The following is a 23,891-nucleotide window of genomic DNA, read 5'->3' as shown; positions in this document are numbered from 1 at the left end:
TTTTAACTACTTAATTCTAAATAAATAATTTTATAAAACCCAACACTGGTTTTATTACTGGAAAAGGAGCTGACCAGGTGAGAATTCCTACATATATTATTAAGACGACAATCATCCGTATTGAGTCAAGATCGAGGACGTCCTAGATTAAGTCTGGTAGAGTGCTTAGAGAGAACGAAGCGTCGAAGGATAGCAGATTTAACAGAACTCGATGTGTCCGCTGGTGATGATTTGCGTTTGGCTTGTAGGGAACCGAATAAGTCGATCTTTCGCGCAAAGACATGTGCAGTAATATAAATTATCACCGAAGCAAATTTAACCAAGCACCAGTATCAACTTATTACAAACTTCGTTAACAATAAACTTGATGTTAACTTTTTACCTTGCTATGATAATATTTTAAAGGAAAAACAGAAAAATTATCCTGAGCAAATAAAAGTTTCAGAAGCTTACGCTGAAATTGAGCTACAAAAATTATTGGATCACACTGCGTCGCGAATTTTAGAGTTGCAAAGCGATGTAATTAATGAACTCAATGACTCCTCTAATTACCTAACATAAATAGGAAAATGGGGCTTTGATGGCAGTTCTGGGCAGAGCGAATATAAGCAAATATTCAAAAATAATAATTTGGAAGACAGTAATTTATTTGTTACGTCATATGTCCCTCTACAAATGATAAAAAAATGGCAAAATGATGAGGAGCACAAACTAAACTGCAAAGTGTGCAATGCCTTAACTGAAACCTCATCTGCAAAATGCTGTATATGCTCGGCCAAACCTACTAAGATGAACGATATTGACAAATGCTTGGAAAAAGAAGTACGAACAGATCGCTACGAATTTGGATTGTCTCCATTACATGCCTACATTCGATTTTTTATGCAAAATATTAATTCGGTGTGTAATGAAATTTCTAGATATAACAGAAAAATTTACGAATTAAAAAAAGAAAAATTTAATGATGAACTCGTGTGACATTTCTCAATTATTTTAGTATGGCAACAAAAAAGTTGAGCGAATGTGTTCATTCGCCAGTCACAATATGAACATGGTGAATTTTCGCCTAAAACATTCGACTCGCGAATGCATTCGCTTCGCCAGTGACAATACCAGCATTAGTTGACTAATATTGAAATAATTATTTTTCTGTTAATCAACTTTTTTATTATTATCATAAAAAGCTTTTCATCATATGAGTCGCACTACACTCGCCGTGATACTTCCAAGCTTTATCTACCGAGTGATTTGTCGGAAACTGAATTGTATCGCCTTTATAAATATACAGTCTGTCTAGTAGAATCGTGCTCGGCAAAATTTGCCACATAAAGTGCCGTTATCAAAATAATTTGAATGCACTTTGGTAGCGACATCATTTTTGTAGTACGCATTGCAAAAACTGTCAGTTTCGTGAAACTATTACAAAGTGCACGTTGTTTTAAAAAATGAGTTCCGCGTACGAGAAGCGATTTGAAGCTGTATTTCTTTGTCTACACCCTAGAGGGCCGAAAATGTCACGTTTAGCTGCAGCAAAATATATGAAGAAGTCGAAGTCATTCGTAACGAAGCGAACGAATCGGTATTTAGAAGTAAAAAATGTCAACGATTTGCCTGGGCGGGGCTCTAAAAAAGGACCTCACCAAAGCAGGACAAGAAGATCCTTGATTTGTTTGCGACGAAGCCGGGCTTATCGTTGCGTAAAGTTAAAGAAGTGGTAGAGAAAAGTGTTCTTAAAATATCGGTAGAGACGATTCGAAAACACTTGGGCGCTAACGACGTCAAATACCGCAGCTTTCTTAAAAAACCGTTGCTCTCATCATCACACGTTGAAAAAAGGCTCGCCTGGGCCCGCGCCAATTCAGAACGGAATTGGAATAATGTAATATTCACGGATGAATCTTCATTTTGGGCAAATAGTAACATAAATCGATCTTGGTGTACCTCTAACAATCGATTGCTCCAACGAACTATTAAACACCCAGTGAATGTCCATGTTTGGGGATGTTTCTCAGAAAAAGGATTTGGACACCTTTTCGTGTTTACCAGCAACTTGAATGCGGTTTTGATGAACAAAATTTATCAAACAGCTTTATTACCATCAGCTGCGAAGATTTTCGGGAGAAGAGGACACTCTTGGATTTGTCAAGACAAATTCGGCTGATTTGGAAACGATTGCCTCGGCAACTTGCTCAGAACTTAGTGCAAAGTATGAGTCGGAGGTGTGAGGTCATAATAGCGAATGGCGATGACTATACATGTTATTAAAAGTATTGCGTACAATAAATATTATAAACGTGTAAAATGTTGTTTATTTGAAACGAATCGGACAAATAAATTCCAAGTTATGGCGATCACGCTTCTGCTAGACAGACTGTAAATACAACCATTCCGTGTCGCTTTCATAATTTGCTCAATTCTTTGGCACACTCGATTTAAAATTTAAAAAACCTAAAGTTGACACTTGCACACAAATGTGATTTGCTTCAATGTAAAATACAAGTTTCCAAGTCTGAGGAACTTGAATCTCTAAAAATAGAGCAAACTGAACATCTCAATATAGCACAACAAGCTTATTATGCTAAAAAAACTGATAAAGAAAAATCTCTAAAAGATAATAAACTAAAAGTGTTTTTTTTTTCGATCTTCAACAGTGCCTTCCCATACCTCCGTTGAGAACTTCAGTCATTCTACAAAAGGCCTTTATGACCTTTAACCTTACCATACATGACTGTGCAACAAATCAACCAATATGCTACATGTGGCATGAAGCAATAGCTAAAAGAGTTGGAAACGAAATAGCTTCATGCGTGTTTACTCATTTACTGCAATTAAATGCAAACGTAAATCATATGTTTTCTACAGTGATTGCTGCCACGGCCAAAACAAAAACTCTTTCGTTGGAACGATGTTTTCTATTTTCATGCAACTAGAAAACAATTTAAGCATTATAGATCATAAATTCATGGTCCCTGGACACACATACATGGAGTGCGATAGTGACCACACTGCTATAGAGAAAAAGAAAAATAAATCTTCAATAAAAAGCCATCATCCCCGTGATTGGTACCAATTTATAAGAACAGTCAGAGTGAAGAAAAAATTTTTAGTTAACGAAATGGATCAATCAAATATATATGATTTTGCCTTCGGATCAAAAAGTGTATTTACTTGGCGTAAAGTGGATGAAAACGGTGATAAATTCAATTGGCATGACATTAAATGGTTCAGATTTACTAAGGAATACGGTAAAATATATTTTAAAACATTGTTAAGTGAAGGTGATCCTTTCAAGTGCATTAATATAACAAAGCGAGGTATCAATTCCGTCAAAATAAAAGATTTAAAAAATTGTTATGTCGCACCAATAAAAATTAGCACTAAAAACAGAATTAAACTTATAGATATGCTGCCGCTAGTGGATGAAATTTATAAAGGCTATGAACTTATCTTCAGAAGATTTGTTAGACTGTCATCCAAATCTAACCAAAAACGATGAAAGCAACGATTTAATATAGTACAATCAAATATTTACAAGCTTGACTGAAAAACTTAAACATTGCCTTTTCTTTGGGATTTTTTTCGTTTTAAATAAAAATATAAGAACTGAAGTCTGTAAATTTTAAATTTAAATCGTTTTTCTAAGGAATAAAAAAATTAAACAAACATCCTAGCTCCTTTTACTTACTTGTTTCAATTTTAACTTATTAACTTTAAAAACTCTAGTCTTTCTTCCAAAACAAAATCTTAAGTCTAATTAACATCGTTTCTTGGTTATTTTCGTTTTACAAAACATCTTAAGTACAAAACATTACTTTCAAACAAGCTATTTTCCAAAATTTGCCTACTTTTAATTTAATAATAGTTAAAACTTTTTATTGGGCTAAACATTTTTTTTAAACTGCGGCACACATGATTTTATCCAAAATCGTTAATATCTCCAAACACGAATTTTAGACTTAAGATGTTATGACAAAACGACACAGATATAATTATTTTTCTTCATATTCTCTGGTTGAGATGTGAGAGAACTGTAAACAATGTTAACATTCCACAGCGTGAATTCTATAGTTGTGAGGTGAATTCCGCTGTGAATAAGTATTTCGCTTTTATGTAAATATATAAGTTAACTCGAAACGCAAACCACCAAAATACCAAGTCAGCATTGTCTGCCTAACATCCGTTTCAGGCAATGCTGAACAATAACACCACCCCAATCCATGACCAACGACCCGAGTTATGATCCAACGACAAGCAACAACAAACGATACTCACAAGCTACCGTAGCCGTGTATAATTGTATATAATTCAATCTGTTCAATATTTTCTTAAAATAACTCAAAATCAAAGTCGAATGCTATTATTTATAAATATATAAACTATTTTTAATAGTTTGTTTTCAGTTTTGAGATTTTATATTGTAAAAAATTGTAATTGAAAACAAAGATGTGCTCAAAACTATATATGCGCATTGAGCAATGGCAACAATGTTCAAATGTAAACATGCGCCATTAAAACAAACGTCAAATGAAACATTTATTGGATTGATTGGAAAACTAAAATATGTGTGTGCAAATCAATAAAAACAATGGAAGACGAAAAGTTAATAGCTCTAGTTGAGGCTAGAAGTGAATTGTTTAATAAGAGCAGTCCATTTTACAAGCTGCAATCTAGGAAGGATGCTTGGTGGGCTGAAATAGGAAGGGAGTTAAACGCAAGTGGTAAGTTGCTATGTTATTTACAACTGTTTATGTTTTTAATAATAATTAATTATTTTTATAATGGAGAAATGTGTCGCCGAAGATGGCTGACACTTCGCGACCGGTATGGGAGGGAAGTGCGGAAGGCTAACGCCCCCAGCGGCAGCGGGATGGAGGTCCAAGGACAGTGGCATGTTGGACGCGATGAAGTTCATTCAGTCACACATTGTACCACGGCCGTAAGTTTTAGTATATTAATTGAATATACATACTTATATTTGAAAAAGTATTAATAAAAACTTAAATTTACAGGATTAGATTCTCACAAAATATTTGTGAAAGCAATCAGCGTCAGTTGCCGATTGCAACTGAAGACAGTGGATTGCAGCCACTTGTCCATGTGCAGGAGGAAGTGCCATCACCGGTATGGCCCAATCCACTAGTAATATCGCTGCCGTCGCCATCGCCACCTGTCGCCGTGGTGCCATCGCCTCCTATCGCCATGCCGCCATCCCCGACTCCTTCCTCATCCACCTCGCTTCCCTCACCATCCTGCTCTACGCAGGTGGCTACCCAAAAGGGCAGAAAACGAGGTCAATCTGGATCAATTAATAGCGAGGTTGACCAAAAAATGGGGGAAGCAATCGAGATCTTCAAAAATAAATGTTTAACCATGCAGATCCAACAACAACCACAATCAACAAGTCCGGCTGTGCAATCGTTTAGCATTTTAGCCGTGTCCATTTTGAATAAAAACAAAAGTAAATTTTGTTGATCACGCTTTTTTTTCGACCGATTTCAGCAAATTAGTGAAGACAACTGATCAAATTTCGAATTGTACTCTTTATATAGTTTATATAAACAGTATAAAAACAAAAAACAAAAGAGAAGGTACAAAATTCGCCCAATCAATTAAAACTGGGGCGTTTGCGGTTACCAGATAAAAACTTTTCTGGTAATGAAAAATAGGGAACCAGAACAATTTTTTTTGCATACAAGGATGCCGCCGGACGTTTATGATTTGCTTCTGAATTTGATATCGAAATCCTTGAAGAAGCCAAGGCAGCGGATTGGACCCGAGGAAAGGCTCTCGTTGGTATTACTGTAAGTTGATTTGTTGTGTTTTGCGAATTAATATACGTATGCATGTATATACATATGTACTTCTCTTACAATTGTTAGCTATTTGTCACAAGGCGTTTCGGTGCAGAGCATTGCATGGAGCTATAAGTTAGGAAAGTCAACAGTACGCGAAATCATATTAGAGACGTGTGAAGTAATCTGGCAGCTACTTTCCCCAATTTATGTAAGCGAGCCAACAGTCTCAATACAAGGTCATTGCAAAAGATTTTTATAATATGTGGAACATTCCGAATTGTGTCGGTGCAATTGATGGTAAGCACGTTGCTATTAAGTGCCCGGCCAATTCCAATTCGATGTTTTACAATTATAAAAAATTCTTTAGCATCGTTTTGATGGCTGTATGTGATGCGAAATATACTTTTACAGCAGTTAGTATTGGCAGCTATGGAAGTCAAAGTGACGGAGGCACTGTATATTAAATTGATTAACATTATAGTATAATGCATTTCTGTTATTATTTATGCAGGAATCTTTCGACTTACTCCATTTGGCCATGCATTAATACAAAACACTCTGCCTTTGCCACCACCTTTCTTATTTTCCTTATTTTTTCGTTGGAGATGCCGCATTCCCATTACGAAATAATTTAATGCGCCCATTTCCTGGAGCTAATCTAACACACACGAAACGTATTTTCAATTATCGATTGTCACGCGCTCGTAGAGTCATAGAAAATTCCTTTGGTATATTGACTGCTCGGTGGAGAATTTTGAAAACAACGATTGAATGTAATCCAGAAAATTGTGAAAAAATTGTGTTGGCTTGCATAGCCTTACACAATTTTATAATGTTGAATGATCACAATCGCTGGTATTGTCCGGAGAACTATGTAGATCGAGTGGAAGGACATAACATTGTTCATGCCGGTGAGTGGCGCCGGGAAACTGAAAACAACTCTTTACGACCAATGCGAACTTCGGTGCGTAGAGGTCCTTCAACTGCTTTTAACCTACGGGAGAGACTTGCTAACTATTTTATAAATGAAGGTTCTGTACCATTCCAGAACAATTTAGACTCTGTTACAGGAGGACCATATGCTCCTGAAGGACCTTATTAAAAATAAATACCATTTTTTTTAATTCATGAGATCATTTAACTTTTTATTTTCAAAATTATTTACATAAAAATAAAAAACATATATGTAATAAAAGTAAAATAATAATTTGTTCGGTTCGATTTGTTTAGTGGTGTTTTTTTGCTATTATAGGGTAAGTTAGAGTTCATTTTATAAAATTGGGACATATAATCCCAATAAGTTTTTTACGTGGGATTACTTGTCCCAATATGTTTTTTAGATGACGAAAAGGTATCTAACTCAGGAGAATATTTAGCGTAGTATGTCTGAAGAGTCAGACTTGGACGTTGATTTTGAGGAGTCTGGAAGTGAATATTTGAATGAGAGTACCGAAAGCACTGAATCTGCATCAGAAACTGACGATAACATCAATGGGGCGGATAAGCCCACAAAAATATACGACGATATACTGTCAGTTGCCTAGTGGGTAAATGTTGCTGCGGACGATTCTCAGAACTTTAATCCAAAGTATGAAATCCCAACTGAGAGAGACTGCAAAATCCTTTTTGATTTTGCTAACGATTGCACCGAGTTCAAAGTGTTTTCCACGATATTTCCTTACAGTGTGTGCATTCGAATTGCTGAATGTACTAATCAGCGTCTGACAGCTATGAATCGTCGGGCTCAGTCAAAGCGAAATTTAACCGATGCTAATGAAATTTTGGTATTTCTGGGCGTTTCATTGATTATGCATTATAATAAGTTAAAAAAAAAGATGAGTACACTGCTTTGTGCAAATTCTGCTTGGTTGATATTACAATAAAATATGAAGGCGTCAGAGGATTGGAGAAACATTCACGGACAAAAAGACATCAAAATATTGTAAAGACCAACCAAATTTATGGAAGCGTGACCAAATTTTTGTTAAGAGAATCACCAAACACTGAAGAAATACTTATCGCGAAAGCTGAGCTTTTAACCATTTTCCACAATATTGAGCATGGATGAGCTGTAATAGCCTAGATTGCCATAGTAAGCTTGAGAAAAGTATTTTTCCCGATAGTAAAATTGCAGCAAAAATAACTTGTGGTCATACAAAAAGTTCTGCTATTGCACGAAATGTTTTAGGACCATTTGTGCAAGAGCAAGTAGTTTTGAATTTAAAAAAGTGTTATTATTTTGCTATTGGAAACGATGCAGCAAGCATTGGCAATGTTAAATATTTTGCATATACAGTTCAATATTTTGATTCTAAAAGTGGTATTTGTAAAAAGATCTTGGATTTTTATGAAGACGATAACTCCAAGTCGATTGATATACATATATAACAAAATCAAGCAAATAAATGACAATTTTCATCTGAGTATTGATCAAATATCTGCATAATTATGAAATTAACAATTCGGTATACCAAAAAAAAAAAATAATAAGAACATATTAAAAGCAAATTGCAATTGTCATGTAACCAACAATTGTGCAAAACTTGGAATAAGCTGTTTATCAATTGATATGATCGATATTGTTATCAAAAATTTTAACGAGTTTAGTTCTTCATCGTACAAAACAAAAAAGTTAAAGGAGTCTTTCGAGTTCACCAACATGGAGTATAAATCGCTTCTCCGACACGTGCCAACAGGATGGGTTTCGCTCCTACCAGCAATAGATAGATTACTGCTGGATTGGCCTGCTATCAAAAGATATTTTCTTAAAAAAAAAAAAAGAAAACTGTCGCAGGGAGCTATGGGATTTTGTTGCCAGAGGGGTTTAGAATATTGATGTAATGAATGAAAACGAATATTGCTTTGAAGAAGGTATTTCAGAAGCATATTTATAATTTGCGCAAAATGTTTTGCACGATTTTCATGTGGCAATCAAAGTATTGGAATCTGATTCATGTACAGTTGTGGAAGTCGACACAGTAATGGAAAAATTAAGAATAGGCCTCAAAAATAGACTGAATGATAATTTTTTTTGGGAATAAGGCGAATACATTGATACGCAAAATGAACCCAGATGACAAAGATGAATTTAAACCACAAGCGGAATTATTCCTAACAAAAACATTAAACTACTTAGAAGCTAAGTACTATTGGTATTTCCATACCAATTAGCAACGCTTTTTGTGAAAAAATATTTAGTTTATTTAATAATTTATTTTCGAAAGAAAGGAACAAAATGCTTATAGATCTAATAAAAGCAGAGCTTTTAATAAGACAAAATTTATCTGAAAATTGTAATGAATTTATAAAATTTTTAAATACAGAAAAAGGCATAAAATTGGCTTAGGCTTTAAAAAGTAATAACAAATATACATTTTGAAATATGTATTATACCTATACGTACTTATTAATATGAATTTATATATGTTTTTTTAATATAATAAATTTTTTTTTTTTAAATAATTGACTTATTAAATTTTTTCGCGGTGTCCAGACAAGTCCATTTTTAAAAAGTAACACAGATTTTAAGGTATGCAAAAGTGAACATTTAACCAGTCGCTTACACGTTTGCTAACAGCTACCCGTCTTGCAGGGTAACTTCACATCTCAACAAGACAGTTGGCGAAGTAGGCAACAGCGAAGTTTTGTATATATCATGTCTTAAATTAACTCTAATAAACATTTTACATTTAATACAAAATAATTAATAAGCAAGTTGTAATTAGAATAAGTTTCATTTTAAGTCAATTTAAAAAAATAAAGCAGTCTGTTCTTGGATGTCATCAACGTCACCTCGTTGTAACATATTTTGATTTTTTTAAAAACCCGTTCACCGCGACGCAAAGTATAAGTGGCGCAGTCGGTAATCTTTTAAAAAAATTATTACAAGGATAGTGATAAACCTATAACACCTAAACAAATCTTGCGAATCGAAAATATTTAAAAAAAAGTCTTAGAAAAAAAGGAAAAAAAACTTTTGCAGTGAAAACGAAAAAAAAAACGAAAGAGTGGAGTCACCAAAATTAGCGAAGGTAACGAGGATCAAAACGCCGAGGCAACAAATATTCGATAACAGGAAAAAAATCGCACAAGAATAGGTTCAAATACCAAATGCAAAGCTCATCAAGCAACTAAACAGAAGGGAAGCAGTTGGAGCAACTTCGACAGGCACATGTCGATCTCCAACATCGTCAAGCAACTAATGAAAATGACCTACAACGAATTATGAAAAACATTCAACACATAACCAAGGAAAAGGAGAAGTAACAATAAATTCATTCATGAGTAGCATCGAATATTTGCTGTCAAACATAAGAGATGAGGAAGTAAAAAAGGAAGCCACCAGGACAGTATATTACTGGACGATACAAAGGGAGGCAAAAGGCCATAATTAATAAAGAAATTAATATTTATTCCAATTACCATTTTTTGGGCAATCGAGGGTATCTGTTGGAAAAGTTTATTATGGTACCTTATCGTGATAACGGATTCTTAACACCAATGCAAATGAAGTATAATGTAATTCTAAGCTCAACTCGGGTTGTTGTGGAACAGGCATTTGGCGTTTAAAAAAAGAAATTTAGAATACTAAAATATATTGAAGTTCAACGTCCATATATGCCAAAAATAATAACAATGGCATGTATGATAATTCAAAACCAGAGCTGATAAAAATATGGTTTTGCTTGAAAAAGCTTATTTCGCTTATTTCAGACAACGGTGCATATTTTTAGGCATATTGCCTATTTTTCTTGTTTTTACAAGAGTTATAGCATGTTCTTGCTGAGCGCTATTGCAGCTTTTAGCTCGTTTAGCTCTTATTGCAACTCTTATTGTTGCTTTAAGCCATACAAAATTCTCTACCTAAAAGCAAACATTTTTTTGCAATAAGGAAGTAATTGCAGAAATCAACTCTGAAATCTCCAAAATCTCTCTGATTTGTGGAGGATTTACTGAAAAAAAGAGTGGCAGCATTTATTTGCATTTTTATTTGCCATTTCTTGAATATGGCAACAACACTGTATTATTTGGTTTTTTTCGGGGATGAAACCAGTTTAAACATGCCAAAAGAAAAAGAAACTAGTAGTGAATTTCTAACAAGAATGGCACAACTATACAAAGGTGTGCTTCGTACCGATAAAACGGTACTGTTTTGTATAGTGTGCAATTGTAAGCTAACAGCGAACAAAATATTCGGTGTAAAACAACATTTTGAAAGTGCCAAACATAAAGCGTGTGCGGAAAGACAAAATAAGAATTCTGTGCAAACATTAATGGCAGATCATGGCAATAGTGGAAATATAAATATTTTCAATATGGATTTATGCAAAATGTTTCTATCGGCAAATATTCCTATAAATAAAATAAGCCACCCAGCAGTAATAGGGTTTATGGATAAGCATACGAAGAATACAACACCCAGCCAATCAACGCTTAGGAATATTTGGCTGGATTTTTAAACGATTCGCTTCAAATATTATGGCCAGAAAGTGAGTGCTTACAGTGCTTCTTTCATACAAATTATTACAATTTTATTTTTAGGAATTGAATATGAAAAACTCCTTCTTGTGGTAACAGATGCTGCCGCTTACATGCTCGCTGCAATGAGGTCTTTAAGTGTTTTATACCCAAAAATGCTGCACGTAACCTGTTTTGCTCATGGGCTCCACAGATTAGCAGAGTTTATTCGGTTCTTCTTTTCACAAGATAAAATTATTTTAGGCCCCTTGTTGTCGTCACGAGTTTAAAAGAGTTTTACCTGATGTTAAACTCCTCCGCAGCCGTGTACAACTTGCTGGGGCAATGGCTAAGTGCTGCAGAATATTATTGTGATTTCTTTGAAGAAGTTCGCTCTGTTGTCGATGATTTAAACAGTGAAGAATCAGAGGTTATAATTCAATCAAAAGCAGCGTTTGCCAAGCATGGGATAATAGGAGAGTTAGCATACATAAAGAACACCTTCTCTTGTATTGGAACAAGCATTGAAAAGTTACAGGCAAAAGGATTGCCTTTGAATAAAAGTGTAGGAAGTATTGAAGACATTCAACTTCAGTTAGATGAACTTAATGAAAAAACTATAAAAAAAATGATGATATTTTAAAAAGAAATGGAGGTTTTAAATCTATTACGAATCTTTCAAATATTTTATTTCAAAATGGAGACATAACGGATGAATATGTTAAAAAATTATCTGCAAAAGAAATAAGTTATTTTAAGTATGCCGCTACAACATCAACAGATGTTGAAAGAAGTTTTTCCTCTTATGTCACTTTACTTAATGACAACCGAAGATCATTTTACAGTCGACAATATTAAAAAACATTTAATTGTCGAAATAAGTTGTGAAATTCTTTCATAAATAAAAATTAAAAAACTAATTTTTCGTTTATTTTTTTTTTGCATATTTGAAAGCTTATTTTGCATATTTATCAAGCATTTTATAGCGCTTAAAAATTTTTTTTTCGTGCACATTTTTATCAGCCCTGTTCATAACATTATTATTGTAAATGAAGGCAGCAATACCGATGAAATAATAGAAGAAACCAACATCATCGAATTTGAAACGCTCGAGGAAACCACTTTATCAGGACCGAGAGATGCAAAAGCAAAGATGCATTGGCAACTTTATTATCAGCCTAGTACGTTTGTACCTATATCAATTAAATTATAAGTTAAGAGCATTTTGTTTATTGAATTCAATTCATAACAATAAATTTTTTGCATTGATATTTGGTTTTAATTCAACTTAAAAAGACTTCAGCCTATTAGAGTACAACGCAACAAACCTTATTTTAGTGTGCCGATCACACTCTAAGGGCCGTTTTCTTATGTAAGCAATAAAGTTCCCTTTACTAACTGGGAGGATAAATTGTTCCTCACTTAAAAGCACGATTTAAGTTATTTCGTTTTCTCATCTTGCCTGTAAAAATATATTCGTTATTTCGAAATTATGGCAAGGCCAAAATTAAAATCCAACAATTGCCTATAAAATTGGCATGTTGGCAATGTCTTGCAAGCAAAACGTAAACAAAATCAGCTGTTAATTAAAAAGTTATGATGGAAAGCCCACTGCTAAAAAGAAAAAGAGGAAAGAACTTCACTCCCCAAGAAGAGGATGCATTAGTGGAGTTGGTGGATGAACAACGACATATTCTGGAGAATAAAAGATAGGATTGGGACTAATCGTAGAGTCCTCCACGGGATAAGTTCGAAAGCCTGAAACGAAAGTCCAAGGCAGAAATGGCAACTGAGAAATCAGAGCGTTATCGGACAGGTGGCGGTTCGGCTGCTGTAGAAAGTAGCAGCATGGTAACGCAAAAAGTTGCTGCTATTTTGGGGAAGTCGGCCACTGGATTGGAAAATACTTCATAGGAAAATATGAAGAACGTTGATCACGAAGAAGAACAGTGGTCTTCTTGGACACCTAACGCACTGAGAAGTAAAAAAATCGTCCAAACTTTTGATTGACCGTCCTGGCACCCGCAAGAGAAATTTGGAGGAAGAAAAAATTAAGTTGACAGTTTTACAACAACAATTTTATGCAGACGAAAATACCCGGGCTCAGGAAAAACATGAGCAAAAATTGATTGCACTTAAATTGAAAAATGAGCTAAAGCAATTAGAAATCTTAAAAAAAAAACAAATTAGATTCAAATAAGAATGCACCTTAAGCAGTTGCGGTACTCTTGTTTATTTTTAATAATTCTTCCTGTTAAAGGTGTTGCACTTTTTTCCATATAATGTGTAAGCAAAATTAGTTTCGTTATTGTTTGAGAAGTGGAATTTTTGTGTTGAAGCTTTGGCTTCACTTTATTTTTAAGTTTGCAATGAAATTTTTTTTTTGGTTTTTAATAAATACGTGCATTTAATTAAACTTTAAATTGAATGACTTTTTATTTAAAAATAGAAATTGGAAATATACTCTATGCACTTATACGGTTAGGACTCCATTTAGCTGGTATATCTTTCCTTTTGTATGATTCTTTTATAATCTGAAACGCAAACATAAACACATGTACATCCAAAAACGTATTATATTAGAGGAATGCGTGACTATTTCAAAATATTGATACACCGAGCAAAATTGTCTTGTATTAGTCGGTTTCTTGCAACAGAGTTAGAATTTATCTCGAAGGAATTATTTTCGTCAGCATCTTCTGGAATTTCCGGTATAATCAGTTCATCCATCGGAGGAAGTGGGTCTTTTTATAGTATTTTTAAAAATCGATTTTCAGTAGTCGAAGTGGATTAAGAATCGGTTCTTGACATTCGAAAAATCGATTATTTTACGAGAAAACTCGATTCTCGAGTAGAATCGGGATCGAGTTTACCATCCCTACTGGCAGCCATCTATGCGCCCCGATAAAACCTCCGCACAATAACCACCACAAAAAAAAATGATTTTTTTCCATGTAATTTATATGGAAAACAGAAAGCTCATCTTTTGAGTGACTTTTTTTTTACACATTTTCGAAAGTTTTGAGCCTGCTTTTCAGTTGAAAAAAAAAAAGGTTGCCTCAGAATGGCACACTCTAATATGCATGGTAGGTGTAAATGTCACAAATGTAAAAGTAGGGTTGGCAAACCATCGATGGTGATAGTTTCAGTGACGAGCAACCATCGATAGTATCGATAGTGCCATCGATGGTTTGCCAACCATGTCAAAGTATTTACATGCAAATGGTGGCTTGATGAAGTTTGCTTTGAGTGTTTGTTGGCTGCTGATACATTGATGATGGATAGGTAAGCTAATTTTAATGTTAATAATTATAAGGAATAATTAAAAATGTTATATTTCAGATTTATAGTAAAAAAAAGTCACGGATTGATAAACAAAAGGAAAATGAAGAAAACTTTACTGAAGAAGACATTACTGAAGAAGAAGAACAAGGAAATAACAATAAGCCGTATGTGTTTAGAATTTTGCCAATCCCAGAATTTTATTAAAAATGTTTTGTTTATTTAGTAAAAAGAGCAAAAGAACAAGAAAGTTCAGAACTGAGTGGCTGAAAAAGTTCCCGTGGCTGGAAAACAAAAATGGTCTCGCTTTTTGCAAAGCGTGCAACAAGAACTCTTTAAATATATTGTCACATCTTAATAGACACGCCAGTTGTTCTTCTCATGTACAAAATATGGAAACCAAAAAGAGTCAATTATCGATAGAGACATTTTTGGATACCGAAAAAGAGCAGATGAGCAAAAAGGTTCAATATGCAGAATTTTCACTCGTCATGTTTCTTATAACGCACAACTTGCCGTTTTTATTAATGGATGTTTTATCTGCTCTGTTAGCTGAATGTTGCCCGGACTCTGAAGTGGCCAAACGTTTGCAAATTGCCAGAACTAAAGCAACAAACATAACCAAGGAAATTGCTAGCAAGACAACATCCGAGCTTGTTTCAACGTTAAAGAACTGTAAGTTTTCAATAATCATTGACGAAACCACGGATATCGCAATTAAGAAATGTCTGGTAATGGTCGTGAGATACGTTGTGAACTTTATTGCAAAGGATCGATTTTTAGCACTTATTGAGCTACCAAAGTGTGATTCAGCTTCAGTATTTGCGGCTGTAAAATAGTTTTTGTTAGACAACAATATTCCGCTAAAAAATATTATAGGTATGGCAACAGATGGTGCAAGTGTCATGGCTGGCCATTTATCTGGCGTAAAAGCGTTACTGGAGTCAGAAACAAATATTTTTTATTTGAAATGTACTTGCCATTCTTTGCATTTGCGTGTGAGTTATGCCACTAAAAAAATACCCGAAGATGTCCATTGATTATGTCGAAATATATATGTGGGACCGACAGACGGACGCAAAACAACCAGAAGTGGACGTAATTTTTAAACACATACTACTGTCAAATGCAACACTTCAAACCTGACGAACGTAAAAACAAAAAGAGAAAGACAAGAACAACGAAGGGACGCTATCGCGTAACTGGACGAGAACGACGAGTCTTTTGATAGTCATCAAACCAGTAAGACGTACTCGTATTTCAGTGTAAACTAAAATAAACTGTAATTTCAAATAAACTATAATTTCAAATAAACTTACATATGTAACTATATTAAAAATAAACCTTTGTAACTTTAAATATAAACAGTTAATTACAAATAAACTTAATTATATTTAAAATAAACATTGGTGATTTTATATATAAAACTACATATATAGCTTCTTTTCGCATAGCCCTAAACGAGTTCATGACTTTAAGGAATTTCAGGAGTATTGCTCCGTGAAACCACATAAAATATTAGGTGTTGGTTAAACACGATGGCTGTCTTTAGAGGGAGTTGTTTCCCGAATAAATGAGCAATGGGACGCCTTAAAATTTTTTTTATATATGCAAAATTAGAAGTCAATGCAATTCGATCAAACCAATTGACTGAAAAAATAGAAGATAATAAAACAAAATCCTATTTCCTTTTTCTTTCGTATGCGTTGTCTTTGATTAACAATTTGAACAAAGAGTTTCAGTCAGAAAAAAGTCGTCTTCCATATCTCTATTCGAGTATGAAATCATATTTCTTGTTAATTTTAAATAATTTTATTGCAAACTTCACGTCAATATTAACTATAAAAGCACTTGTAATCATATTGAACTACCAAAAATATTTATTGGTACAAAAGCAGAAGTTCTATTAAAAGAAAAGGCAACAGCTGATGAAATAAATGAAGTGAAAGGTAACATCCGGGCATTTTACATAGAGCTTTTAGATCAAATAAAATTAAGATTTGATTTCTCCAGGAAGGTTTTAGAACTTTTAAAATTAACCTATAAATTAATAACACCTGAGGAGGTGATGTCAGCAAATGACAACAATATTTTAGATTTAGTTTTGGAATATGCAGACTTATTTGAATGTGACTGTGATAAAATCATTACGCAATGGACTTTATTTAAATTAAGTAATCACAATTTAAATAGTAATTTGGATATAGACTTATTTTGGGAGAAAGTCGCTTCCATGAAAGATTGACTGGGCGACTTAAAATTTCCAGATCTAAGTGGCTTTGTATTTAATTTATTGTCATTGCCTCACAGTTCTGCAGTGGCAGAGAAAAAATTCTCTTCTCTTAAATTAATTAAAACCAGCATTAGAAATAAGTTGGAAGTAAGTACTTTACATGCGATAATGACCTGTAAATAACTAACGAATAGAAATATTGTTTGGTCAGCAAAAAAATATTTTCATTATTTTTACAACTTTGTCAATTAAACACAAGAATTGTTTTTTTTTTATTATTTTTATAATAACAATGATATTTAATTATATAATATTTATCACCAAATGAGTTCCTTTAAGTTTAATACAATAATTTTTAAATACATAAAAAACAATGTTAACACAAAGTGGTTATTTTTTTGAGTTAAATAAAATTATATGAATAAAGAAATTCTATAAAATAACTGTCTTTTACAATTTTTAGGTGTAAAAAATGTATGGCTACATTAAGTTTCGGTTTGATATTTCATTTTTATTAAGTTAAGTTATAAGTTTTTTTCTGTTCTTTTTATTGAAGTAAAAATATAAATGAATTAAAGATACCTATGCGGTATAATTTTCCAAAAACATGTTTTTTGTTAAAAATTTAACTGATATGTTCGATAAATGTCGGAACCTCCCTTCAGTGTCAAAGGTTCCCAAACAGTTGTCGAAGCCTCCCTACTGTGGGAGGTTTCGTCATATATGGGTTCTCATAGTAACTTTGTTATAAGTTGGAAAGCAAATGGAAGAGAAGACTAAATATGAAAGGAAAGGGAATTCATATCAACAATAATTATGAGAGAAAGTATCTGCTCTTACTTTGGTTTCTCTAAAAAAACGGATTTTCTCTTAACGTGTCGAAACCTCCCCCTTCTACCCTACATACAGCAGCTAAAACCAAGTTCACCGGTACACCACAATTCAACACGATTTTTCATCAATAAAAATCTACACGATTGTAGTTATGTGTTCATCCGCTCGGATCATGTGAGAAAGCCACTAGAGCCTACTTACACGGGTCCGTTCGAAGTTGTGGAACGCATTTCAGACAGACTCTATGCAATTAAAATTAACAACGCAATACACAACATATCTGTGGAGAGATTAAAACCAGCATTCTTTCCCAGAAGTGACGAGTTACCAAATACACCGCTGCGAACCTATGTATAAAAAAAGAAATGTAGCATTTGCAGACAATTCTAAATCGTGATTAAATCACTGGGAAGGGAGTAGCTGTGGCAACCTAATTTAAATATACTATTTTTAGTTAAGTTTCTCGAGCCGTCTGGCAACCTTTTTTATGTAAGAAAGGCGAATTGAACTAATTTAACGATATGAGAAGAAATAAAAAAGAAGAAGAGAAAAAAGAAGCAAAATATTGTGCTGAGCGTTTTTCTGATAAATTGAGATAAAAAGGCAAGATACAGAAGTGTGGACACAGCACCACACCGCCTCCTTTGCGTTTACAGCATCAGAGGTAAACAGTTTTATATTGCTAATTAAATTATGTGTAAGTATACTAACAAAAACAAACTTTAATATTTGTAGATGACAGAAAATAAACAACGCACAGTTTGCTATCCATTTTTCCAATATTCTTAACTTTTTCGCACACTTTTTCCGCATTGCAATCAATTATTGCTTTTAATTTCACTCTATTATCTTTGAACGTAGTTAATAATAAACTAATTTTTTTTTGTTAAATTTATATTGATTTTCAAAAAATACCTAAATTTCTATTAATAATTTGTTGTATTCATTTTTATTTCACTTTTTTTTTTTTTTATAAATAAACAAATTTCACTATCAGCCGTCTAAATGCACAAGTCAGTCGTCTGTCACCATAAAATTTCAATGCGCATTAACGTTGCTTAAGGCGCTTTAATTTTGCTCGTCTGTCAGTTAGACTATTTTGATTCAATCTGTAGATTGATTCTACTAAAGAGAAAATTAAAGTAAACCGGCCAACTCGAGCCAGTCAAAGAGAGTTGATAAAATGCTGCACCTGCTGGCACATTTGGAATACCTACTGCCGAAAATCATAATGTTTATAATTGTTATATTTTTCCTTATATAATAGCGGAGGATCGAAGCTTCAACAGATCGAAATTTTGGCGATTGGATTCGTACGGCGGAAATGTTATTAGCAGGGTGACCCATTTTATGATTTTACTTAATATTGCTTATGCTGCATATTTTTGCAATTATTTGGTTATGCTGCATATTTTTGTATTTGTTCATTTTAAGGTCTTATTTTTACCTGTTACGGATTGCCAATGCATTGCCCATACTCTAGCCACATTATTATAAGATTGCCAATGCATTGCCCACACTCGGGTCACACTGTTATACAGTTACAACACTCTAGCCACGCTATAAATGGAAAATGTGGCTTGGTTCTCCCCTTCTTCTTTTTTCAATCATCAAGTGTATAAGTGCATTCATCGACATTTTTTGGAATCAAAATCAGAGACAATCGGGCACATCATTTCACGTTCATCAAAATTGTAAATCATCTCATCAACTATTTTGTAAGACAGTTTTTATAAAATTCATATTTAATTGTAAACATGCAAAAGTTGTGTATTAAAGTGAGGGCTGATTTGCTGTAAAGTGATCAGTCCTCATGTTAATAAACGTGGGGTGCAACACCCAATCCGGAACCCTCAATATTAAACATTACTTATTCCTTTTTTTACCATTTTTCACAACACTGTTTCTGTTAAATATTCATGTTGTCTCTTTTATACCTTTATATTTTACTAAGCATAACACCACCGACAATGCTATCACTATTGCTGTTTCAGTCTATTGCATTGTGCTTATGCTTAGAAAATTCTTAGTAAGTTGTCAAACGTGTTTAGTGGTTGAAATGCCGAAAGTAAAAGAATCGAAGCAATCTTTTTTAAAAAGAGTCACGGAGCAGTATAGAGGCATCTTACGCTGCGATGAAAGTGTACTTTTTTGTTTGTACTGCAACACAACGATTACCGCTGGACGGATGTTCAACGTCACACAACATTTCAGTTCAACAAAACATGTGGTTGCGGCAAAAAGGCGCGCCACCAACTCTATACATGAACAAACATTATTGACACAATATAAAGAGCAGGAATCAAATCCATTTGGCATGGATCTCTGCAAAACGTTTATGCAAGCTAATATTCCATTGAAAAAAATGCGTGATCCCAGCGTGGTAAATTTTTTAGAAAAATATACTGAAAACAACGTGCCATCAGAGACAACAATACGTAGATACGTTCCAAAATTATACAACGAATGTAAGGAAAATTTAAAAAAAAAGGTGGAAAATAAATATATATGGGTGTCTTTAGACGAAACGACAGACGTCGAGCAACGTGTATTGCCAATTTTGTATTTGGAGTTCTTGAAGAAGAAGAAGAAAAAGACAAGTGTTACCTTTTAAATGTAGCCGAGCTGGATTCGGCAAACGCAAGTAATGTGGCTGCATTCTTTAATGACAGCATGCAATTATTATGGCCAGAAGGCATACAATATTCGAAAGTCTTACTTGTCGTAACAGACGCAGCAGCCTATATGCTGTCGGCTATGTCCAGCTTAAAAGTTTTGTATCTAAAAATGATGCATGTAACATGTTTTGCGCATGCATTGCATAGACTTGCTGAGTTTGTCCGTTGTCAATTCAACAAAGTAAATACGCTTATTGCAAGCAACAAATCTGTTTTTTTAAAGGTAAGGTTTTACTGTATTCACAAGGCAAACATTTATTTAACAAATTTTTTAGGCACCCTCGCGTAAAAAAAAAAAAACTTTTGGAAATGTTCCCAGATTTACCATTGCCTCCGAGTCCAGTTATAACCAGATGGGGGACCTGGTTGAAAGCTGCGGAGTACTACTGCAAAAATTTTAATGAAATTAAAACTGTGCTTGACACCTTCGACCCAGAAGACTCAGAGGCCATTAAAGTTGCAAAAAACCTTTTTGAAGATCAGCAATTGAGCAGTGACTTAAAATAAATTTTGTTTTTATAAACGAAAGCATAAAACGGCTCGAAGAAAAAGGAATTCCCCTTGAAAAAAACATTAACATACTTAACACAGTTTTTTTGAGATTGAAAACGATCTCAAATGATAAATATTTAAATAAATTTAAAGCAATTATGCTGCGTAACCCAGATTACAAAGTACTTGTGGACATAAATAATGTTCTTTTCGAAAATAAACAAGTAACAAGTTTAATTGCTAAGTTCTCTCCAAATGAAATAACTAAATTTAAATATTGTCCAACCACATCTTGTGACGTGGAAATATATTATCAATTTCAATTTATGGAATTCAATTTATGGAAATATATTATCTGAATACAGACGTAATTTTAAGTTGGAAAGCACATGGTAGTGCATTGCAATAAATAGGACAAAGGAAAATATACTTTTATTATTTTTTTTAATTAAAGTAGTAAAATTTGAATATTTATCAATAAAATTCACAAAAAGAATTGTAATACAATACATTTTTTTATCGTCATATTTTACTTTTTTAAGAGCATATTTTTAACTTTTTTGGAGCTTTTTTAAGCGCTTAAAATCGATTTTTTAGAGCTTAAAATGGGTCACCCTGGTTATTAGCATCAATCAGCGCGAACGTCACAAGTTCTTATGCGCTAGTTAATACCAATATCAACGGCACTTATACAATTTAAAAAATAAAACATTTTATTCAACTGTGGGGACACACCAAATCTGGCAACACCCATTCGGTGTTATAAAATACCCCTTCGGACATCTCCTGTGGATTACCCAAGCTGAATTACGGAATGTCGGGTAAAGCTAATTTTTTCCTCACATTCATTTCGGAAGGCTTCGCTTACACACATTTCGAGTGCTACAGTACAGCTAACGCCATTTTTTCTTCAATTGTGCCTTACAAAATCTAATTTGACATTATAAATAAAATTTAATAATTATATTATCGATTAAATAAATAAAGTTTGTTAAAAAAATAACTTACACAACTATATCAGAAACGCTGATTAAACCTGTTCCGCTCTAATCATAAACAAGAGTATCAAACACTTGACTTTGAACTCATACCACACCACATCCGAATGCAAGACATACATAGGCCGCATTATAAACACTTGTTTACAATAAATAATCAAATTAGACTTTAGACCTAAGCCACAAAAACATGAATATGTTATCAGCTTAACGAATAATATATGTGGCAGCACCGCCACTCGTTTCGGAGTTAATTATAGTTGTTTTAAGCATGGTAACTCTACCTGCTAATTTGACATTTCGCTATGTATGATTTTCTTTTCCTTTTTTGTCAAACCTTTATGTCAAATAAAATTTGAAGATCGTTCTCTTTCTTCTTGGAAACTCGTCGTATAAGGACGTGCCCACATAAACGCTCTACATATATAACCCATAGCATAATACGAAAACATGTTCATTAACCCATATTCGGCCGCTGGTCGATTTTTCGACCATCAACTTTGGAGGTCCATATTTCTGAAGCTAAGTACTATTTTCATGATTTGTTTTCAGAAAAATTAAATTCTGAATTTTATTAAAACATAAAGGATAGTTTTTTTCAGTTAAAACATTAAATGAAAAATTTGGTAGAATCATAAAAAAATTAATTTTTTAAAGTGTTTTTGTTTAATTTAAAAAAAGTGGGAAAACAAAAAAAAATTGTTTTTTTTTATACTTTTATCGTTTTAAGTCTGGCATCACCTGTCCGCATGTAACCTTTTCGTCTCATATATTTGTCTCCCTCTGACTATCGTAACGTAAAATTTAAAAAGGGTGTTCCCCGAATTGATTCTGTTTGCTTTTGTTATTTCAAAAGGAAAGATTTCGAACTTGCGTAGTACAATAAAATCAATTGGTGAAGATAATGACGATTCCCAAGCAATAAAAATTAGTGAAATCATGGCCATTTTAAATGAGCCATCTTCAGATAACGAGGAGGATCAAGCTGTATTAAATGCAACAGATGTCGATGTCGTATACATTCCGCCACCTCATGTGGAGTGTATGACAGATGAAGATCTGGACGATGACCGGATTAATCTGAATGACAACAATGATGATTTTTTAAATGAAATCGCTGGTCATGTTGAACTACAATACTCATTGGAAGGAGAAAACATTCAGGATGTAGTTAATGAACTCAGTGAAACTGAAAATCCATCAACATCTAATGCACATGGAAATGTTATGATAACTGGCGGATTTAAAAGGAAATCTGATTTTGCTGTCCCCGTATGGCGAAAACCCAGAAATTTTGAATACAACCGAACGCCAATTAACATCGAAGCTTTCAAAATGGAAGAAATTTTTTCTGAAATTGGTAAGCAATTGATTAACTATTTCTAACTATTTAGTTTAAATTGCCATTTCTATATATGCATAAATTCATATATATACTTATATATGTACGTATACGAGTATTTATTCATACTTAACTTTTTTGCAGGCTCTAAATTTCCGTATGATATTTTCTCGTTGTATTTTGATAAATTAATAATTGCAGAGATAACGCATTTCACAAACGAATATGCGAATCAACACAATGCTGTCATTAACGTCACACCAGTGGAAATACGTATGTTCATTGGTATTTTTTACATTTCGGGGTATCACACTGTATAAATGAGCATCCTCCCCCGGAAATCCACACATACACCACACTATCACACCACATCAACTCAGCACACTCACTTCGCTTTCGATCTCAGCAGCAACCAGTACGCGTGTGCGAACATCTTTGAACGGCGTTTTTACCATCCTCCAGTTTCATAATTTTTCATCCCGAGTCGGAATTATCAAGCGCTAATCACTTTACAAGCATTTTTTAAAAGTGAATTTTTCTTCATTGTTCTTCCCGAGTCGGAATTATCAAACGCTACTCATTTTTTAAAATTGTACATAAGCAAAATACAACCGCAATATAAGTACCTATACTAGTGCACGCAAATCCATTTTTCCATTTTTTATAAAACCAAATTTGGTGGTCATCGAGAAGGTGAGTGCGTGTGAAAATTAAGAATTCGAAGTGCACAGCAAAAGGTGAGGTAGTGAAAAATACACACACCTTGCCTCATATTGACCA

General features: G+C 33.6%; 1 protein-coding gene and 1 pseudogene across 1 annotated transcript; both read left to right on the top strand.

Annotated features, from left to right (window-relative positions):
• Positions 1 to 5,827: 5,827 nt before the first annotated feature.
• Positions 5,828 to 6,897, top strand: LOC125777709 (putative nuclease HARBI1; annotated as a pseudogene).
• Positions 6,898 to 22,652: 15,755 nt separating this feature from the next.
• Positions 22,653 to 23,587, top strand: LOC125775816 (uncharacterized). Its single transcript, XM_049446675.1, has 2 exons — positions 22,653 to 23,129; positions 23,256 to 23,587. Exons 1-2 carry the CDS (start codon positions 22,709 to 22,711, stop codon positions 23,429 to 23,431), a joined length of 597 nt encoding a protein of 198 aa, XP_049302632.1. The 5' UTR covers positions 22,653 to 22,708; the 3' UTR covers positions 23,432 to 23,587.
• Positions 23,588 to 23,891: the final 304 nt, after the last annotated feature.

This window comes from Bactrocera dorsalis, chromosome 1 (assembly GCF_023373825.1).
Source record: "Bactrocera dorsalis isolate Fly_Bdor chromosome 1, ASM2337382v1, whole genome shotgun sequence".
In the NCBI taxonomy this organism is placed as follows: Eukaryota; Metazoa; Arthropoda; class Insecta; order Diptera; family Tephritidae; genus Bactrocera; species Bactrocera dorsalis.
This window is presented reverse-complemented; position numbering and strand designations above follow the sequence as displayed.